An 18694-nucleotide genomic window follows, 5' to 3' on the forward strand; every position below is an offset into this window, starting at 1 on the left:
AAGCCGAACACGCTCATTGATGGGGATTTGCCATTAGCTTGACGTTCTTCCTGAGGAGGTATTTCACCAGTTCCTTGGGTTACAGGTCAGTACCAGGAAGATCAAAGCTGCATGTCTGGTCCACAGAAGGACCAGTTGCTATGCAGCTGTCAGGGAACCAGTGTGCGTCTCACCTTCAGCAAACGTGAGCTGTTGTGCACCAGGAGATCTAGCGTAAGAATGCAGACAGACAATAATCACCACTACTTGTAAAACAGCACAAAGTATATTCCTTAATAACAGTGCCTCTGATTGTTTTCATTTTTATTATTAATAAGAATCATTGTTCAAGCACAGAGCTTTGCATTTTTATTTTTGACAGTAATTTAATGATATGGTTTAAAACCAAAAGTGATAATTACTTTTTTTTTTCATTTGTATTTCCACCGTTCTGTTGATATTGAGAAAATGTCCAAACTATAAGCATCATGGCATATAATGTCTCTTAGACTCAACCTCTTTTCAGTTTCATTTCTTTATACTCATTTACAGTGATAGTCATTCTTCCTTTGAACACTGTGCATTTTCATAGCTTCCTGGCTTGGCATATCCATTTTTCTACTTGAAAGGCCCTTTCTCCATTTCTAATGTATGGGGGTGAACTGTGTTGGGGTCTTCTTAAGGTCCCTCTGACCTGCACACTGAGGCAAAGTGTCCCCCAGGAGGCCCTCTGTGGCCCTGCTCTTCTCCACTTTCCCTTGCCCCTTCCGTCCAATGTCGGCATTCCCTACAGAGTTGTTCTAGGCCTTGTATTTCACTCTACAAAGGTCTCTCTTGGGGTTTTCTTCCACTTTCTCAACTTTTCAGTAACATTTATAATACATACTGCCTGATCCATTGCAAACTGACATCCTTGAGGCAGGTCTCTGAGGCCTCAGGCACCCGACACTCTCCCCAGATGTTTGTTTCTGTGAGGAGATGGTTGTACACCTTTTGAGTCTCTTCTGACCTTTCCTTTTTGTCATCTACTTTTACTCCTCATGTTCATGTTCAGTGATATTCTCAGTGCTCCCTTGACAGCTTGTACTATTCCCATCATATTATACTGTACTAGCCGTGCAATTGTAATGCAGTTTTATCTTTTTGTAAAAATGTTATTTATTTTTTAAGATTTTTATTAAAATATACCTAATATACAATATTACATTAGTTTCAGGTGTACATCATAGTTATTCAACAGTACCAACCTGGCATTATACATAGTTATTACCATATTATTGATTATATTCCCTATACTTTACATCTCCATGACTATTTTGTAACTACCTGTTTGTATTTCTTAATCCCTTTACTTTCTTCATCCTGCCCCCAACCCCCTGCCATCTGTCACCCACCTGACACCATACATAGTGATTACAATATTACTGACGATATTACTTATGCTATACCCTACATCCCCATGACTGCTACGTAACAACCAATTTGTACTTCTTAATCCCTTCCTTCTTTTCACTTACCCCCTACCCCCCTCCAATCTGGCAACCATCAAAATGTTCTCTGTATCTATGAGTTTGTTTCTGTTTCATTGTTCATTTATCCTATTCTCTAGATTCCACATATAAGTGAAATCATATGACATTTGTTTTTCACTGTCTGACTTACTACACTAAGCACAATACCATCTAGGTCCATGGCAAGATTTCCTTCTTTTTTATGGCTGAGTCATATTCCATTGTACATATGTACCACCTCTTTATCCATTCATCCATTCAGGGACACCCCGGTTGCCTTCATATCCTGGCCATTGTAAATAATGCTGCAATGAACATATAGATGAGCACATCCCCTTGAAGTAGTGTTTTGGGTTTGTTTGGATGAATACCCAGAAGTAGGGTTACTGGGTCCTTCTTTGTCCCTTCTTATAGTCTTTATTTTAAAGTCTGTTTTGTCTGGTATAAGTACTGCTGCCCCAGCTTTTTGTTTGTTGTTTTATTTCCATTTTCATGAAATATTTTTTTCCATCCCTTTACTTTCAGTCTGTGTGTGTCTTTTGATCTAAAGTAAGTCTCCTGTAGGCATCATATGTAAGCATCATGTTTTCTTATCCATTCAGCCCCCCTGGCTTTTGACTGGATCATTTAATCCATTACATTGAAAGTAATTATTGATAGATGTATAGTTATTGCCATTTTATTATTCATATGTTTGTTTATTTTTTTTCCATCTTAAAGAAATCTCTCCAAGATTCCTTGTAATTCTGGTTTGGTGGTGATGAACTCCTTTAGCTTTTTCTTGTTTGGGAAGCTCTTTATATGTCCTTTGATTCTAAATGATAGCTTTGCTGGATAGAGTAATATTAGTTTTAGGTCCTTGCTTTTCATCACTTTGAATATTTCTTGCCAATCCCTTCTGGCCAGCAAAGTGCCTCTTGAGAAGTTAGCTGAGAGTCTTATGGCAGCTACCTTATAGGTAACTAACTGTTTGTCTCTTGCTGCTTTATGATCCTTCTTTATCTTTAAGCTTTGGCATTTTAATTATGATGTGTCTTGGTGTGGGCCTCTTTGGGTTCATCTTATGTGGGACTCTCTGTGCTTCCTGGGCTTGCATATCTATTTCCTTCTCCAGGTTAGGGAAGTTTTCCATCATTATTTCTTCAAATAGGTTTTTCAATTTCTTGCTCTCTCTCTTCTCCTTCTGGTACCCTTATGATGCGACTGTTGCTATGCTTGATGTTGTCCCAGAGACCCTTTAAACTCTCCTCATTTTTTTGTATTCTTTTTGCTGTTCTGATAGTTACCATTTCATATCATACCAGATATGGTGTTTACTGCTGCCATATCTTCTAAAATACTGATTTGATCCTCTGCTTCATCTCATCTACTGTTGATTCCCTCTAATGTATTCTTCATTTCCGTTATTGTATTCTTGATTTCTGACTGGTTCTTTTCTATGTTTTCTATCTCCATTTTTATGTTTCCTATCTCTTTGTTGACGTTCTCCCTGAGATCACTGAGCATCCTTATAACCAGTATTTGTAACTCTACATCTGGTAGATTGCTTGTCTCCATTTTGTTTAGTTCTTTTATGGAGCTTTGTTCTATTCTTTTATTTGGGACATGTTTCATTGTCTCTCCATTTTGGCTGCCTCCCTGTTTTTGTTTCTATGTATTAGGTAGGGCTGCTATGTCTCCTGGTCTTAGTAGAGTGGCCTTATGTAGTAGGTGTGCTGTGGGGCTCAGTGCAGTCTTCCTGGTCCCTTGAGCCACACACTCCAGGTGTGTCCCTTGTGTGGATTTTGTATGCCCTGCTGCTGTAGTTGAGCCTTGGTTGCTGTTTGCACATTAATGGGGGGATGACCCTTGAGCTCACTGATTGCGAGGACTGGCCGTGACTACAGTGGAGGAGCTGTAGTACAGGGGCTGACCGTAGAGAGCAGGATCTGCCTCAGCAGGGCTCTGGTGCCTGCCCAGTCCGCTCCTTGGGTGTGTCATCCTTGGAGGTGGCTGAGTGATTCTCCAGCTCCTTTCAAAGCTGGCCATGGGTGGGCCAGCCCCAAGACCACCTGGGAGGGGACCCACTGAAAGTCAACTTCAGCCCATTTCCCTGCAGGGCCACCTGGCAGGAGCCACAAAGCAATCTGCAGATGGCTGCCACCCGTGCTATGCTTGGAATTACCTTGAGAGGCCCAACCACGAACCAAGGATGGCTGCCACTAGTGCTGGGCTTAGGCTGCTTAGCCACAGGTACAGGCCACACTCAAGCCAGATGATGCTTGTCTGGGTTCTGAGAACTTCTGAGAGATCGTAGGAAAGTGCAGCTTGAGCCAATGCAGGCGTTTGTATGAAAAAGCCACTGGAAGCTGCCTGGGTGGGCCTGAAAGTTGGGTGGGGCAGGGTCTCAGAATCAGCAGGATGTGTCCAACAAATGGTGACAGCCGACTTGATAGAGACTCAGATATGGCAGCCAAATGCATCTGCATGCTGGGAAGGAGGAGGGCTCAACAAAGAAACAGTGGCTTCTGCCAGCTCCTCCATCCAGGAGAAAGCTGCCCCTCTAGCCCTTGTCATGAAGCCAGATAACTCTGTTTCTCTCCCCCCCACCCAGTATGTCCCTGTCAGTTCTCCAGCTGCTGCCCCAACACTGGAGCTCAGAGCTAGTGATTCTGTCAGTGAGGAAGTCCATGCATGGTCCCTGTAAGAAGAGTGCCTGGGACTCTAGACACTCTACATCTCACTGAGCCACAATTTCTGTTGGTTTCCACAACCAGAAATTATGGGGACTTCTCTCCCTGGTACTGAAACTCTGGGCCTCATGTGGCGCTGGGACCCTTTGCTTCTTTGGGGGAGACCTCTGCAGCCTAGCTATCCCTCCTGATTTTTAATGGTCAAACATGGGTGTGGGACCAGCAGGTTCCGTGTCTCTACCCCTCCTACCAGTCTTGAGGTGGCTTCTTCTGTATGTCCGTAGTTGTAGGGTGTCAGTTCAGCTAGACTTCAGGTGATTCTCAATGATTGTTTGTTTGTTTGTTTGTTTCTTGTAGTTTAGTTGTAATTTTGATGTGGTCATCAGAGAAGGTGAGCATAGTATTTGCCTACTTTGCCATCTTGACCAGAATCCCTAATGTTATCTTTATTAATGTGTTTGTTTTTTGAATAAGAGCGGGAAGAAAACAAGGAAAGGAGGGAGGGAGGAAGGGAGAGAAGGGAAGGAAGGAAGGCACATGGAATAAGTGGGCACAGAAAGCTGAGCACCCATGGAGGGGTCTGCCAGTTATCTATGTGACACTCCAGCCCTGTGTCAAATCGGGCATTGAAAATAAAATGGGTAAGAAGGAAAGAGAAGGGAAAAGAGCATGTAATTGGTTGTTTTAAAATGTTGCTTATTTAATAAAATATATTGACTGTTGGAATGAAAAAATATATAGGTTTTATTTAATGGTCTCAACATGTGTCGGTATTTATAAACATGCTGTTGCATTTTATAAGAATAAAGAATGTGTATTTTGAAACATTTAAGGAAAATATTAAGAGAAGAGTCTACATATACAACGTCCTTCTGTTCAGTACTGGTCCTACTCTAAGTAGGTTTCTGTTTACAAAATGCATTAATAGAAGAACATGGAATGAAGGTGGAAGTAGTCACCTTGATGAGGAAAAAACCTGGAAGTTAATCAATAATAGTCTTTGGTCATATGAGAGAATGCTGATCTGTTATCAGGTCCAGTTATGAAAAGCAGAAAATAGTCCAACTACATTAGAAAAGGTATTCTTTTAATTCCAAACAAGTTTATGGGACTTTTCTCCTGTCACGGCACCATGCTGAGTAAGGACTGAGGTCCAATGTTTGCCCCACACGCTGAGGAGCTGGTGCAGGTGGGGAGAAATTTCTCTTGTCTGCAGCCCAGCTGAATTTGGGAGTGGGTTTCTGATTGTCAATTTATGTCAAAGTATAAATAGAAGATAGCTGTTGATTGAAAGATAAAAAATGATAAATTTCTCTAAATTTAGCCTTATGGTTTTTATCTGATATTTTTATCTTTAATATTTAATAATATTAAAGTTAAAATAATGTTAACTCTAAAATCATGTGAAACAGGAGAGCCTCTTATATTAGTTGATGTAATAAGCCTGCCTTTATTTAATGCTATTTTAATTTATTTGATTTCTATTGCAGTTATTACATAATTGCTGATTTATTTTTAATCACCTCCCAAATTAAAGTTATAAACAAGCTATTGCATCTAAGTAAGGCTTTTGCTGAAGGTAAATATTGAAAGACATATTAATATACAACTAATAAAGTACAGCAGAACAAACAAAGTTGGATTATATTATAATAATTAAATTAATTTAAAGGTATAAAAATAACTTCTAGGCATTTAAAATGTTATTTTTAAATGTTATAATTTGTTACCAGAATTTGAAGCTTGAAATGACCTGTGATGTCTGAAAAACCTCAGAGTTGGACAGTAGGACCAATTATAAATAAAACAGAAGTGATATGTTATCAGTAACATTATTCACTCACGAGTATACAAAACTTAATGATTTCTAAATTGCTTTCCTAGCCTGGCTTACCTGACCACCCCTAGCCCTACTCTTCCTCCAGTATTCTTGGGTTAACAATTCTGTCATTCACCAGGAACTTACACTAGAAACATGGGTGTCACCCTTGGCACATCTGTGTCCCTACACGTCCAGTGAATACCAAATATTGCATATGCTGTCTCCAAATCATACCCTAAATTATTTTAATTTTCTCTTAGCTCAGCTCACCCACATAATGCAAACCTAGAGTCACGAAGAAAGTCTCTTCTCCTCTGCACAAGTATTTTACCTGGTTTGAAGTGTTTCTTCCCAATTTTTTCACCTGTCTGTCTACATCCCATCATTCAGGTCTGTGCTTCAATGTCTCTTCCCCAGAGACGCATCCTCCGATTGCTCTTCTGAATTTGGGTCCTCCCTGTAGAGTGGCTAGCTGGTTGGCCTGTCAGTACTTTGCCCTAACTAGTATTGAAATCTCAGGCTGGCTTTGACGCTGGCCTTCCCTTGCTGCCTCTCACTGAGACAGCTACTGTTAACAGCACCTTTTGGATGGAATGTTTAGTGTGCTCTGCTTCCCAGCCCTGGTAGATGTGCAGTGCCATGGGCTGGAGGTGCAAGTGGTGAGACTGAAGTAATCTCTGGCTCAAGATATTTGTTAAAATATATATATAGTCTCCATGTCAATTCTGATGTTCTTCATTCCTTTGTCTTGATCCATGTATCATTTTTTTGATCTTGATTTCCATGTATCAGTTTTCTTCTGCCACAGAGACTTCCTTTAACATTTCTTGTAGTAGTAAGGATCTGCTGATGAGAAATTCAGTTTTTGTACTTGTATGTCTGAAAAATGTTATTTCACCTTCATTTTTGAAAGTTATTTTCACTCAGTATAGAATTCTAGAGTGACGTTTTTTCATTCAATACTTTCAAGATGTTGTTTTGCTGTTTTACAACTTGCATCCTTTCCAGTGAGAAATCTGCAGCCATCTGTATATGTTTCTCTGAGGGTATCATGTCCTTTTTTTATGTAGCTGCTTTTAGGATTTTGAGGAATTTGAATCTGATCTGCCTTGATTGTGTTTTCTTCTGTTTGGAGTTCACTGGGCTATTTGAAATGGTAGGTTTATAGTTGTCATCAGGTTTGGAAAGTTTTAGTCATTGGTTTTTCAAATAGTTTTTTCTAATCACCTCTCCCTTCTCCTTAAGGGACTCAATTACATACATCAGATAAAACACATATCAGGTTGTTTGATTTTGTTTTGTCACACACGTCACTGATGTCTTTTTGTTTTCTTAAATGATTATCTTTTCCTCTTCGTTTCATTTTAGAATATTTTTATTGCTATATCTTCAAGTTCACTAATCCCTCTTTTGCAGTCTTTAACCTGACTACTAATACACTTCCATGCAGTGTATTTTTCATTTTAGATATTGCAATTTTCACTTTTTTAGTATATTTTGAGTATCTAATTGACTTTTTGAACATATGGATGAGAATTATAAAAACTATCTTAATGTCTTTCTTTGCTCATTATAATATCTATGTCAGTTATGTGTGATTGATCTTTTTCTCCTCATTATGGGTTACACTTTCCAACTTCTTTGTGTGCCTGAAAAATTCTGATTAGATGCCAGACATTTTGATTTTTATGTTTGTTGGATGCTGGATATTTTTGCATTCTCATATGCTTGAGCTTTGTTCAAGGACACATTGAGTTGAAGGGATTTTATCCTTTTAAAATCTGTTAGCCCACACCACAGCAGTGTGTAGTCTGGGGCTAATTATTCCCACTACTAAGGTAAGACCCTTCTGAAAACTCCGCCCAATGACAGTGAGTTATGAGGTTTCCAGTCTGCATGATAAGAACGGGCACTATGTGCATGTTAGCACTATTTCCTATTCACCCTTTCAGATGGTCCTTTTCCCAGTTTTGATGAGTTTCTTCACTTGCGTGCAATGATGAACCTTGTTACATGCTCAAGAGGGGTGTGTTCAGATCACTGGTGCTGTCTGTTCTCCTCTCGTACTCTGCCTATGGACTCTAGATGCTTTGTTTTTACCAGCCTCGTCACTCTGTCTCCTCTACTCAGGGAGTCTGCTGGGCTCTGCCTCAGTTCCTCCTTTCTGCTCAGAGACCTGGAAACTCTCTCTTGGCAGTGCGATAGGGAGTCACATGGCTCATCTTTGTTGTGTCACATCTCTTAGGCATCACTCTTTTCTTGCTTGATCAATTCTTGTTGTACCTCCTTTTCTTTGCCTAATGCTCTACCAATAATAATGTAACCAACACCCACTGAGGACTTACCATGTTTCAGGTACTGCTGTACACGCTGTATAGACATTAAGTGGTTTAATACTCATATCAGTGCTGCTCAGGAAAGACTCCTTTATTCTTTACCAATGAGGAAACCGAGGCACAGAGAGGTTAAGCAGGTTTTCCACAATGGAACCAAGATTCAAACCCTCACAAGACAACTCCACAGTCCTTTCTCTGAGCTACCACTCTATGTTGTAAAGCTCTGTTTGTGGGACCAGGTTCAGAGGCTGTAAATATATCATCACAAATGTAGTCTCACTACTGGTAGATGGATCCTTTCCCTAATTGGCTAGTAAGTGTGGGCCCTTCTTTACTAATACTGTTAGTGATTAAGTCATCAAAATATAACTTCAGTTAATAAAACTGATTATAAATTAAAATTACATCAAATTTGAAAAACATTTCCTACTTTCAACTAAGTATTACATTTCCTCCTACTCTTTTGGAATGTAGGTTCTGTACTCTTACAATAAGGGAAGCAATTGCTTCCTATATTAATGAATAATAAGTAACCTTTATTCCAAGTAACCCAATTGTTTAAATAGTTGAATTACATACAAAAATATGTTCATGAAGTCTTTTTGTAAGAATTAAGTGTGTTGCTAAGTGGTAATTTAATGCATTATTTTGGTGTTGTCATTCAAATAAGTATTACAATGGATTATTTGTATTGTAGACATATAAATTTTTCTGTGCTCTTACAATTGTCCAACAGCAGAAACCTTACATTAGTGGAGTGACAGACACAACGTCCCCTTAGCATTACTAGTGAGTGTTAAGACTTGAAGGTTGCTTTCTCCAGGTCATTCTATGATTAGTGGTATGAGGGTCAGGGGAACCGCTGCTTGGTGGGGGGCTTCCTGGGCTCCCCATCCATACTCGAAGAGCTTCCTGCTGCTGACTTATTGAGGTAAACATTTTCCATCCCAAATTTGATATTTTTGTTTAATTTTACATTTCGGAAAAGTCATTGCCTTTACAAATCATGTCTGAGTATTTAGAGCTTATTTTTGTTGTTGTTGTTCTTGTTGTTTTTATTGTTATTTTATTTTTACTGACTTGCCAATTTGTTTTCAAATATTCAGGTTGATACGTGTACATTTGTAAGTAAATGACATTTTATAAAATGGATTCTCTTTGCCGAGGCCTATAATTGAGTTTCCAGTCTAAATATTCCCATTTTAAATCATCTGTTGTGATAATGTCTATTCTTATTTATTATGTGGGTTTAACTGGAGGGTTTCTTCATTAAAAATGTGGCCCATTTTTTGAACCATGATCAACCACTTTCAGATGCCTATTTGTAAATTTTAAGTGAAGTGTATTATGTGATTAGTATGGTACCTGGATTGCATTCTTGCTTTCCAAACACTTTCACCAGAGAAGAGTTCTTCCATGTCCTCCTTCTTCCATCCTTAGCTGTAAGCTGTTTCCTTGTCACTGTAGTTTCCTTAGCAACCCACATAAGACTCTAGGATGCTCTTAGTGCAATGCGTTCTTTCATGATAGTAGAACTGAGAAAGTGAGGGAGTACTATCAGTTCCCAGAGGGCCAGCCCATGTCTGTCCTGTCTGTTCTGTCCCAGCATCCAGCACAGTGTGTGACGCATAGTAGGTGCTACATCAGTATCTAATGAAAATAGAGCTTACTTGTGGAATGAAAGGAAATTAGGTCAAGTGGGGAGGAGATGGGGGGAAATGGTCTTTTAATAACAAAACTATTATGCCAAAGCAAAATCCTTGCCAAAACAGAATTTGAAGCTATGGAAGACCGTTTATATAAAAAACAATTTTTTGTATTATACACAGAACTATGTAACCAGGACCCAAATTATTGTCCTATATTTTACCTTGTAAAATATATATTGAATAGCCACAAATGAAATATATTGAATTATGCAATAGGCAGGTCAGCAGAAATGATCAAATTTGTGGTTTCCTATATAAAATAAGGGTTTTGATTTTTTAAATCAAAGAAGGATTGCAAAATGTCTGGTTGTGAGCTGGTTCTTATCACAGCCACCACTAAACAATAGAACCAGGCATAGTAACCATGGCTGGTGACTGCAGAGCGGGGCCAGCACACATTTTCTCTCAAGGGCCAGCCAACAGGTATTCCAGTCTTTTGGGTACATGTGCTCTCTGCCACCTAGTCCTTGTTTTTTTTTTATGCTTGTTTTTTGAGGAACCTTAAAAATTAGCCTGTGGGGCTATATCATAACAGGCTGCAGAATGATATGGATAATTTCAGATGAAGAGAAGCAGCACTCCAATATTCCAGACTTCTAAAAACAATTCCTGAGTTTTATCTGTCTTTTATTAACCCCCACATTGAGCTTAAGTTTATTATCATTTAAGATTTTAGTTAAACTGCTAAGAAGACTACTGCAAAATACATTATTTTTAAGTAGTTTGTCTTACTCAGTTGGCTACCTATCTATATTATAATTCAGTGAACTCATAGTCTTAAAAAAAAAAATCTATCAAAATGCATGTTGAATCTGTGTCCTAAGATATAATTTGATGATTAACGTGTGGTTAATTGTTCTAGGTATGAGTGTTAGTGATCTCATTAGAGAGAAGGTCAAAACATTAGGACAAAGAGTTTTAAGGCCATTTTTTTGTGTTTCTATTACCCAATAAATTTTTCACTACTCCATTTTGCCTGAGGGGAATGTTCCAGGAAATGTAATTTAAGCTCTTTAGAGCATTGGTTCTCAAAATATGGTCATCAGATCAGCAGGGTCAAAATCAGTAGAGAACTCATTAGAAATGTATATTTTCAGATTCCACCCCAGACCTGCTGAGTCAGAAACTCTGGATTGGGGCCCAAGTCTGTGTTTAACAGACACTCCTTCGGGAGGTTCCGATGTCCAGAGCATCAATATTACTATTACACAACAATAGTGGCAACAGGGAAAATGAGGACAGAAGTGCTTTGATTAAAATAATCCTGGCAAAATCATTTACGGGACAAAAAAATTCTTAATAGAAAGCTGCAAAAATATGCCTTAATTATTATCATTGCCTTTCAGTAACTGACAAACTACACTGTGAAAATACGAAAGCATTTAAATTCTTCATTATCAAGCTTTTATTAGTTTGTTGTCATCTAATATTCTAAAGACATTTGAATTTGACAGTAATATTTTTATCAGCTGCATTTATTTAACTATGCAATGAAGAGTAATTGTTTAGTTTACATGTGTTTAGGTATAATACAGTGCTTATGTATTTTCCACTATGCGTGTGAATCAAACTTTCAAACTTTCAAAAGTTATCTACATAAAATGGATAATTCTTTTGAGTTTTGAACATAAAAGGTGTACTGTAAATATTTTGGTTAATCTGAATAAAATGCAGGTCCAAGTATACATTAGCCACAACTTTTGTGTCATTAAATAAAGTAAATAAAAGACATCAGCTTCAGACATTATTGGCTTTTTCTTGCACCTTCATTTATTACATAAATGTATTTTTTAAGGGACAATTATGTATTTTCATTTTACTTGTGAAAAGTGAAAAATAGGAGATTTTTCACTTTTCAGTGGTTGCCAGAGGGTAAGGGGGGTGGGGGGTGGGGGGTGGGAGATGAGGGTAAGGGGGATCGAATATATGGTGATGGAAGGAGAACTGAGTCTGGGTGATGAACACACAATGGGATTTATAGATGATGTAATACAGAATTGTACACCTGAAATCTATGTAATTTTACTAACAATTGTCACCTCAATAAATTTAATAAAAAAAGAAAAATAGGAGATTTTTCTGGGCAATATGAATTCCTTTGCATATCTCTTGTTCTGTCTTCAGTTGGTTTGACTTACTTCTTTTTACATTAATGATAAAATACAGCTTTTTCATATAAACTGAACGCAAGTGACCTTGATAGTTGGAAAAATCAGACACTGTCAGAAGTTGAGACAAAATGGCAGCATCATGGTGATGACGTGCTGCAGTGGAATGACTGTTACCATCTCTTAAGGAGTAGCACATAACAGATGTGCCCTTTTGTGCTGTCACAGGGCCAACGTGTTGAGAAAAATACATTCCAGTTTACTAGAGACCCTTTATTATGAGTTTAAAGTGGTATTTAGTAAATCTAGTGTGTATATGTGAGTCTTATGACCAGGCAACAGCACACTAAAGTGACTGCTCATGTGAATTGTTAAAAGTCAAAACCACTGGTTCACAAACAATTAAGTCATTTACCTTGAGTGACACTGATATTTTACTTCTTACCAGGGTGTGAGACCCATTCTAACCTTTCAAAAAAAGTCAGTAATGTTGAATGATTATAAAATATGCATGGAGACTTCATTCAGGGGAGAATGACTTCAACCTTCCCTCCTGATCTTCCTTTTTTACAGGATGAGAATAGGCCAATACAAAGATGGGAGCAATTGGAATTACCCAACAGAAATATTTCTAGATGATACGTTTTGGGGACAATGTCATAATAGGCAAAGAGTGAAGTTTAGGTATATCAATTTCCAGTGTCAGGAGAAAATCAGCAGTAGCGTTCTTCCCCCCCCCCCCCCCGTGAAACAAACCAGAGCTGTACTATGTACACATACTTGTATGTGTGGGTCGACTTACACATTTCAGTGTGCTAATATATTATACTTAGATAATCTTTTAATGTCTTTCACTGTAGGATCTGAGATGGTTAATTTTGATGGAAAAAGTTCCTTGCTGTACATATTCAATCAGAACACCATGAGTCCAACAAAAGATGTTTTTTCTTTGAAATTTAAAACCAGGCAGAATGGTGGGATTCTACTCCACAGAGAAGGACAAAATGGCAAACGCATCACACTGGAGTTAGTTAAAGGAAAACTCATCTTATTACTTAATTCAGGTAAAAACTACAAGGAGATGTTTTTTAAAATATGATTATTTAGATGTAAGTTTCTATGTATACTTAATTTTTTCACAGTTAAGTAGTTAATTTATCCTGAAACCAGAACACTTTTGAATAACAACGGAGGCCCTGTAAATAATTACTCTGGAGCAATAGGTGTAAACCAACGGAAACATGGTCCCCTACAGTGGAGCTGTGCTAAAAGCAGCATGTATATGCCTTGAATGTGCTTTTATGTAAAAAGTTTTATAGCCTGATTATTGTATAAGACCAGCAGGAGGTTCTCAGTAAATAACCTGATAACATCCTAAAGACAAGGGTGGATCATTGTAAGTTTTTGAGGTAGTACTATTAATGAGGTCCTGGGAAGAAAGTATCTTTAAGGAAAATGAAAAATTGGGAAGCAATAATAAAAGAAAATAAGATAGAAGAAATTACTTGCAATCTAAAGAAGATTGTATTTCAGATTAAGATAAAACCAGCTGACCAGTTCTTGGGATAAAAGGATGTGAGGAAAGTGGCACTGGTGTGAGAACGAGCAATCATGACATTGAACTGGGTGGTCATTTCCTTTTCCCCTCTCCTCAGGCAATGCTAACCTGCCCTCCCCTGACGCCAGCGTGACCCTCACCCTGGGCAGCTTGCTGGATGACCAGCATTGGCACCATGTCCTCATTGAAATCCTCAACACGCATGTCAGCTTCACTGTGGACAGGCACACTCATCGCTTCCAGGCAAAGGGAGAGTCCAGCTACTTGGATCTTGATTATGAGGTGTGAAAATTGCTTTTTATGTGTTACAGGTTTTATCATTTAAATGCAATATAACCTTCTAGGGAAAATACTGCTACATACAGAGATACTGCTTCCTAGGAATTCAGAAATCTGGTGAAATATTCACCATGGGTGATGATCACACTGTGGGACATACATGCACGTACTATTGAGACGTTTTATCCCTTACAGATGTTAATCTTCACATGAGATAAGTAGTCAGTAAAGTCAGAAAATCTGTACATGAAGAGCTATCAACACAATCAGCAGCATTATAAAATGCATTTGTTTGGACAGCTCTTCTGCATTATGTCTGATGTTGGTCTATGAAGTTACCTTGGAGATTTCTTTGTGTTTTAGGGCAATCCGAAACAGAATTAGTGATCTAGGATAACTTGGAGAAGTAATCAGTTTATAGAGCCAAATGCACACAACTCAAAATACCATTTCTTGGGGATTTTAAAGGCCTAACAATCCCTGCAGCACGTTGCTCACATATACCTAACTTACGCTCATATACAGCATTTTTCTGCCAGTCCTGCTCAGCACATCTGTCAGAGCAAAGCACGTGATTTCAGCATTCATTTGGTGTAAGTGGCTTCAGCAGAGGAGACCAGCTGGTGAGCCTCATCTTGAATGAGATTATCAGTTGCTTTATTATTCTAACCTATCAGAGTCATGACAAAGGCCAGGACCCTAAATTCTGGGTGCTAAAAAGGTTTAGAAAGTAGGATATCATCGCAGTAGGATACATTGTCTCACAGTGGAGAGTTATTATGGAAATAAAGATGTAATGTTCCCAATCAAAAAAGATGACAGAGCCATATGACTAGCAAATTGTAAGAAGGATATTTTACTATTTATTTAAGTATAGTAAATAAAATGTTGATAAATCTGCATCTCAAACTTCCTTTGAAATGGACATGATAATGTAAAATAATGCCAGATAGATTTGCGATAATTATCACTATACTTGCTAATCAGAAATGTTTTAAGCAGGTGATCAGAAAATCATTAAACAACATTATTTATGTCATTTTTTTCTTTCTAAGATCAGCTTTGGAGGGATTCCTGGACATGGAAAATCAGTGGCATTCCCACATAAAAATTTTCATGGCTGCTTTGAAAATCTCTGTTATAACGGAGTGGATATCATTGACTTGTCCAAGAAACACAAACCACAGATCCTCATCATGGTAAGAAAGTCTAAATGAGAGTTGAAGAGAAAAGGGAGCTACAATTTGTTTGATTGACTCAGTTGTGAAATATCTGTTCTAAAAGTGGGAAGGTACACATTGTATGTACTTTTTAGTTCATGATTGATTTAATTTTTATATATGTATGGAAACGCATAATTTTACAAAGATGTTAAAGTGCTATCACCTAAAGACTTTTGAAGCCTGTGTATTTATTTTGATTGCTTTTCTCTTCCATCTTTCTCTTCTCTTCTCTCCCCGCAGAATGGCAGGTCCTCCCACCAAGCCCTCGTGTTACTAAGCTAGCATTTCTGCTTCTATGTTTGGTCCATAATAACCAAATCTTCTATAGATTGGTAGCCTCATACGCACACACATTTATGAATCTGTATGCCTCCACATTTGGTATCATTTACAAAAATGGGATTGTTTTATATAAGCTTTTCTTCATGTTGATTTTCTGACACAGCAATACCTCGTGGAAACTCTTTCCAGTTCTCAGGTATAGTTCCACGTGAGAATGGCTGTGCCACACTCCATTATAAAAGTGTGCTATTATTTCTCTAGTCCTTTCCTACTCAAGGCATTTACTTTATCTCTGCTTTATATCACTCCAAGCAATAGTTGCACAAGTGTTTTCAGACACTGGGGCTTTTATTTTGATGGGATAAAGTTCCAGGAGTAGAATTTCTTAGTTGGAAGTTTTATACAGTTTTAAATTTTAATAAATGTTGTTGGATTACTTTCCCGAAAGCTGTAACATGGCACTTTCCACCAGCAATGTGTGACAGAGCCCTTCTATCACATCTTAGCCTGTCATACGTGTTGTACATTTCTTAGACTCTTAACAGATCAATAGACATGAACTAATATCTCATTGTTACTTCATGTTTATGTGATTCCTGGTGAATTAAATAATCTTTTCACATGTTTGTTGTACATTTGGGTTTGCTTTCCTGGTAATTATTCATTCTTGTTATTTTGCCTATTTTTTAAAACTTTTTGTCAATTTATAAGAGAGTTTTATATTTGATAGATAACCTTTGTCACTTGTGGTTCCAATGTTCTTTCAGATTTATCAATTTTATATCAAATTTATGATGTGTTTTTATTTGTATGGAGTCAATATGTCTATGTATTTCTCTATAGCCTTATAATATTCAGTCTTGCTTTAGAATGTCTCTAAAACCCTAGAGTCTATATATGGTATTATGAATTTCCTGTAAGAATTTTTAAATTGTTTTTACTTATTTATTTATTCTTAAATTTTAAAAAAAGTAAGTTTTTTATTGTCTGGAATTTATTCTTTATGTAATATATTATAAGCCTCATTTTTTTCTATTCTGCTTTATGGATACCTGTTTGTTTCTACATTATTTAGTAACTAACCCAAAATTTTTCCCACACAATTGAATCATAACTGTCTTACATACTAGCTGTACATATATTCTCAGATCTTTTTTTGGGTTCATTATTCTGTTCCGCTGATGTGTCTGTTCCTATACGAATAGCACATGACTTGATTACAGTGACTTTATAGTATGCATTGGTCTCTGGTAAGTTAATATATTTTGGAGAGGAAAGGCAATGATTGGGCATGTATTCTTCCATAAGAATTTTATGAAAAATTTCCAATCCCAGGGATTGGAAGCTTAATTGGAATTTCATTAAGTTCTTTTCATCCAAACCCTGTGATTAAAAATAAGTTTGCTCCTGGAGCAATAGAGATAATCTAGGCATAAAAAGTATTTTTTTAAGACAGAGTTATAGGAAAAGTAAAACATGCCTGCTAGGCAGGTCAGACCTTAGGCTGGGTGACCGCCCAGGGAAATGCAGCCTGTGAGAGCTTCAGGGAGATGGCCAGCCTGCTTTGGAGACGCCCAGCCTGGCCACATTGTTTTCTGCAGACATGCAAACGCACACCTCCCACCTAGAGTAAGATGTATCCGTCACCTGAGTGGCACACTTATAATCACATTTACATAACCAAGGCAAGCTCTGGAAAGTTCTTGGAGTAGATGGTCCTCGGGCCAACCTTCACAGTGGATGAAAACATCAACACCTGGAGGGAAGAAAACAGTCTCATCCATTGTGTCCCATGCCCAGCACTAGCCTGGCAAAGGTATGGCTCCAGGTTCTATTGCAAATGCTGAGAAATGGAGACAATGAAAATTCCCCATAAGACTCAGAAACAGACTTACCCAGTTGAAACAGTGCTTTGGTTTGACGGACCTATATGGTAAACTTGGATTTAAGTTGGATGGGGGAGACTGTTCTTAAAGTCCTAGTTTGCTAGGAGGTTGATAAAAAAATCTGTACATCCTGTAAAATCTGTTGTTAAAGAAATAGAAGCATCCTCACTGCGCCTTCCTAAAGCCTCTTTCACTGTATTCACAGGGAAATGTGTCCTTCTCGTGTTCATACCCTCAAACCGTCCCCGTGACTTTTCTGAGCTCCAGGAGTTACTTGGCTCTGCCACGCACCTCCGGAAAGGACAAAGTGTCTGTCACTTTCCAATTTCGAACGTGGAACAGAGCAGGACCATTGCTGACCAGTCAGTTTCAACATGGGTCGGGGGCTCTCACCCTTGTTCTTAATGATGGAAAGCTCAAACTGAGTCTCTCCCAGCCTGGACATTCAGCGAGGGACGTCACAGCAGGTAATAAAAGTACTCATAATACTTTCCGAGATAATACATAGGCATTTGCCATGACTGTACCTCTAAAATAAATGAATGACTGAATCAGTAAGATATTCATAATTCTACTAGAGGGAATTAGACTCCTTTTCCTTTAAAATGGGGAATTCCAGGCTGTTGTGTGTGTCAGTGTGACAGTATAGATACATCGAAGTATAATTATCAACAAATTAAAAAAAACACCTGTTTGTAAATTGCTAGTTAGTAGCTAGAGGTGAAATTGAAATACTGGAAGAGATTAGTCTAATCCTAAGTGTCTTGAGAAAATAGATTTCTTTTAACTGCCTTTGAACCAGTATAATGTATCTTTGAACACATTAGTTTTCAAAATATTTTAAGTTAAAAATTTTCCCTCTTCTCTCAGAGCTTCTGCATCCCTTAGGCTACTTGTTTTTGATAAGGCTTCTTATGACTATAGGTGGACTTTCTGCTCCAGTCTTCAAAGTAGGACCCATGTATTTCTAGACTCACTTCTAGAGTCATGTTATCTATGAACTTTGGGGACTATTTTGCATTTGAAATTGATAAAAATCTAAACCCAAGCAGACCATGGCATGTCATTCCATGAATATTGAATGTGGAAGAAAAATCTTGTTTGACCTACGGTTATCAGTCTTGGACTGAAAAGCTTCGAATGAAACTTAAATTTTCCTGTCCTTATATAAATCAAAACAGTCTTACCACCAGTGTGCTGACTTTCCTTGTAGACTTCAGCAAATGACCTGAGCTGATACTGTTAGCTAGGATTCAGTAAATTGCCTAAATCTGGGTTTGTGTAAATTTACAGTTTACATGTAATATAAACTAAAAGGGAAATCTTTTT

General features: G+C 37.9%; 1 protein-coding gene across 2 annotated transcripts in view; it reads left to right on the forward strand.

Moving 5' to 3' along the window:
- LOC109437996 (contactin-associated protein-like 3) overlaps positions 1-18694 on the forward strand; it is a 193858-nt gene that overhangs the window by 92104 nt on the left and 83060 nt on the right. For both annotated transcript variants that reach the window (XM_019717553.3, XM_019717554.3), the window contains exons 5-8: positions 12998-13201; positions 13793-13977; positions 15030-15173; positions 17571-17832. In XM_019717553.3, coding sequence (XP_019573112.3) covers positions 12998-13201; positions 13793-13977; positions 15030-15173; positions 17571-17832 — 795 coding nt within the window. The remainder of the gene's footprint in view (positions 1-12997; positions 13202-13792; positions 13978-15029; positions 15174-17570; positions 17833-18694) is intronic.

Source organism: Rhinolophus sinicus, chromosome 16 (assembly GCF_057876585.1).
Source record: "Rhinolophus sinicus isolate RSI-liver-muscle chromosome 16, RSI-T2T, whole genome shotgun sequence".
Taxonomy (NCBI): Eukaryota; Metazoa; Chordata; class Mammalia; order Chiroptera; family Rhinolophidae; genus Rhinolophus; species Rhinolophus sinicus.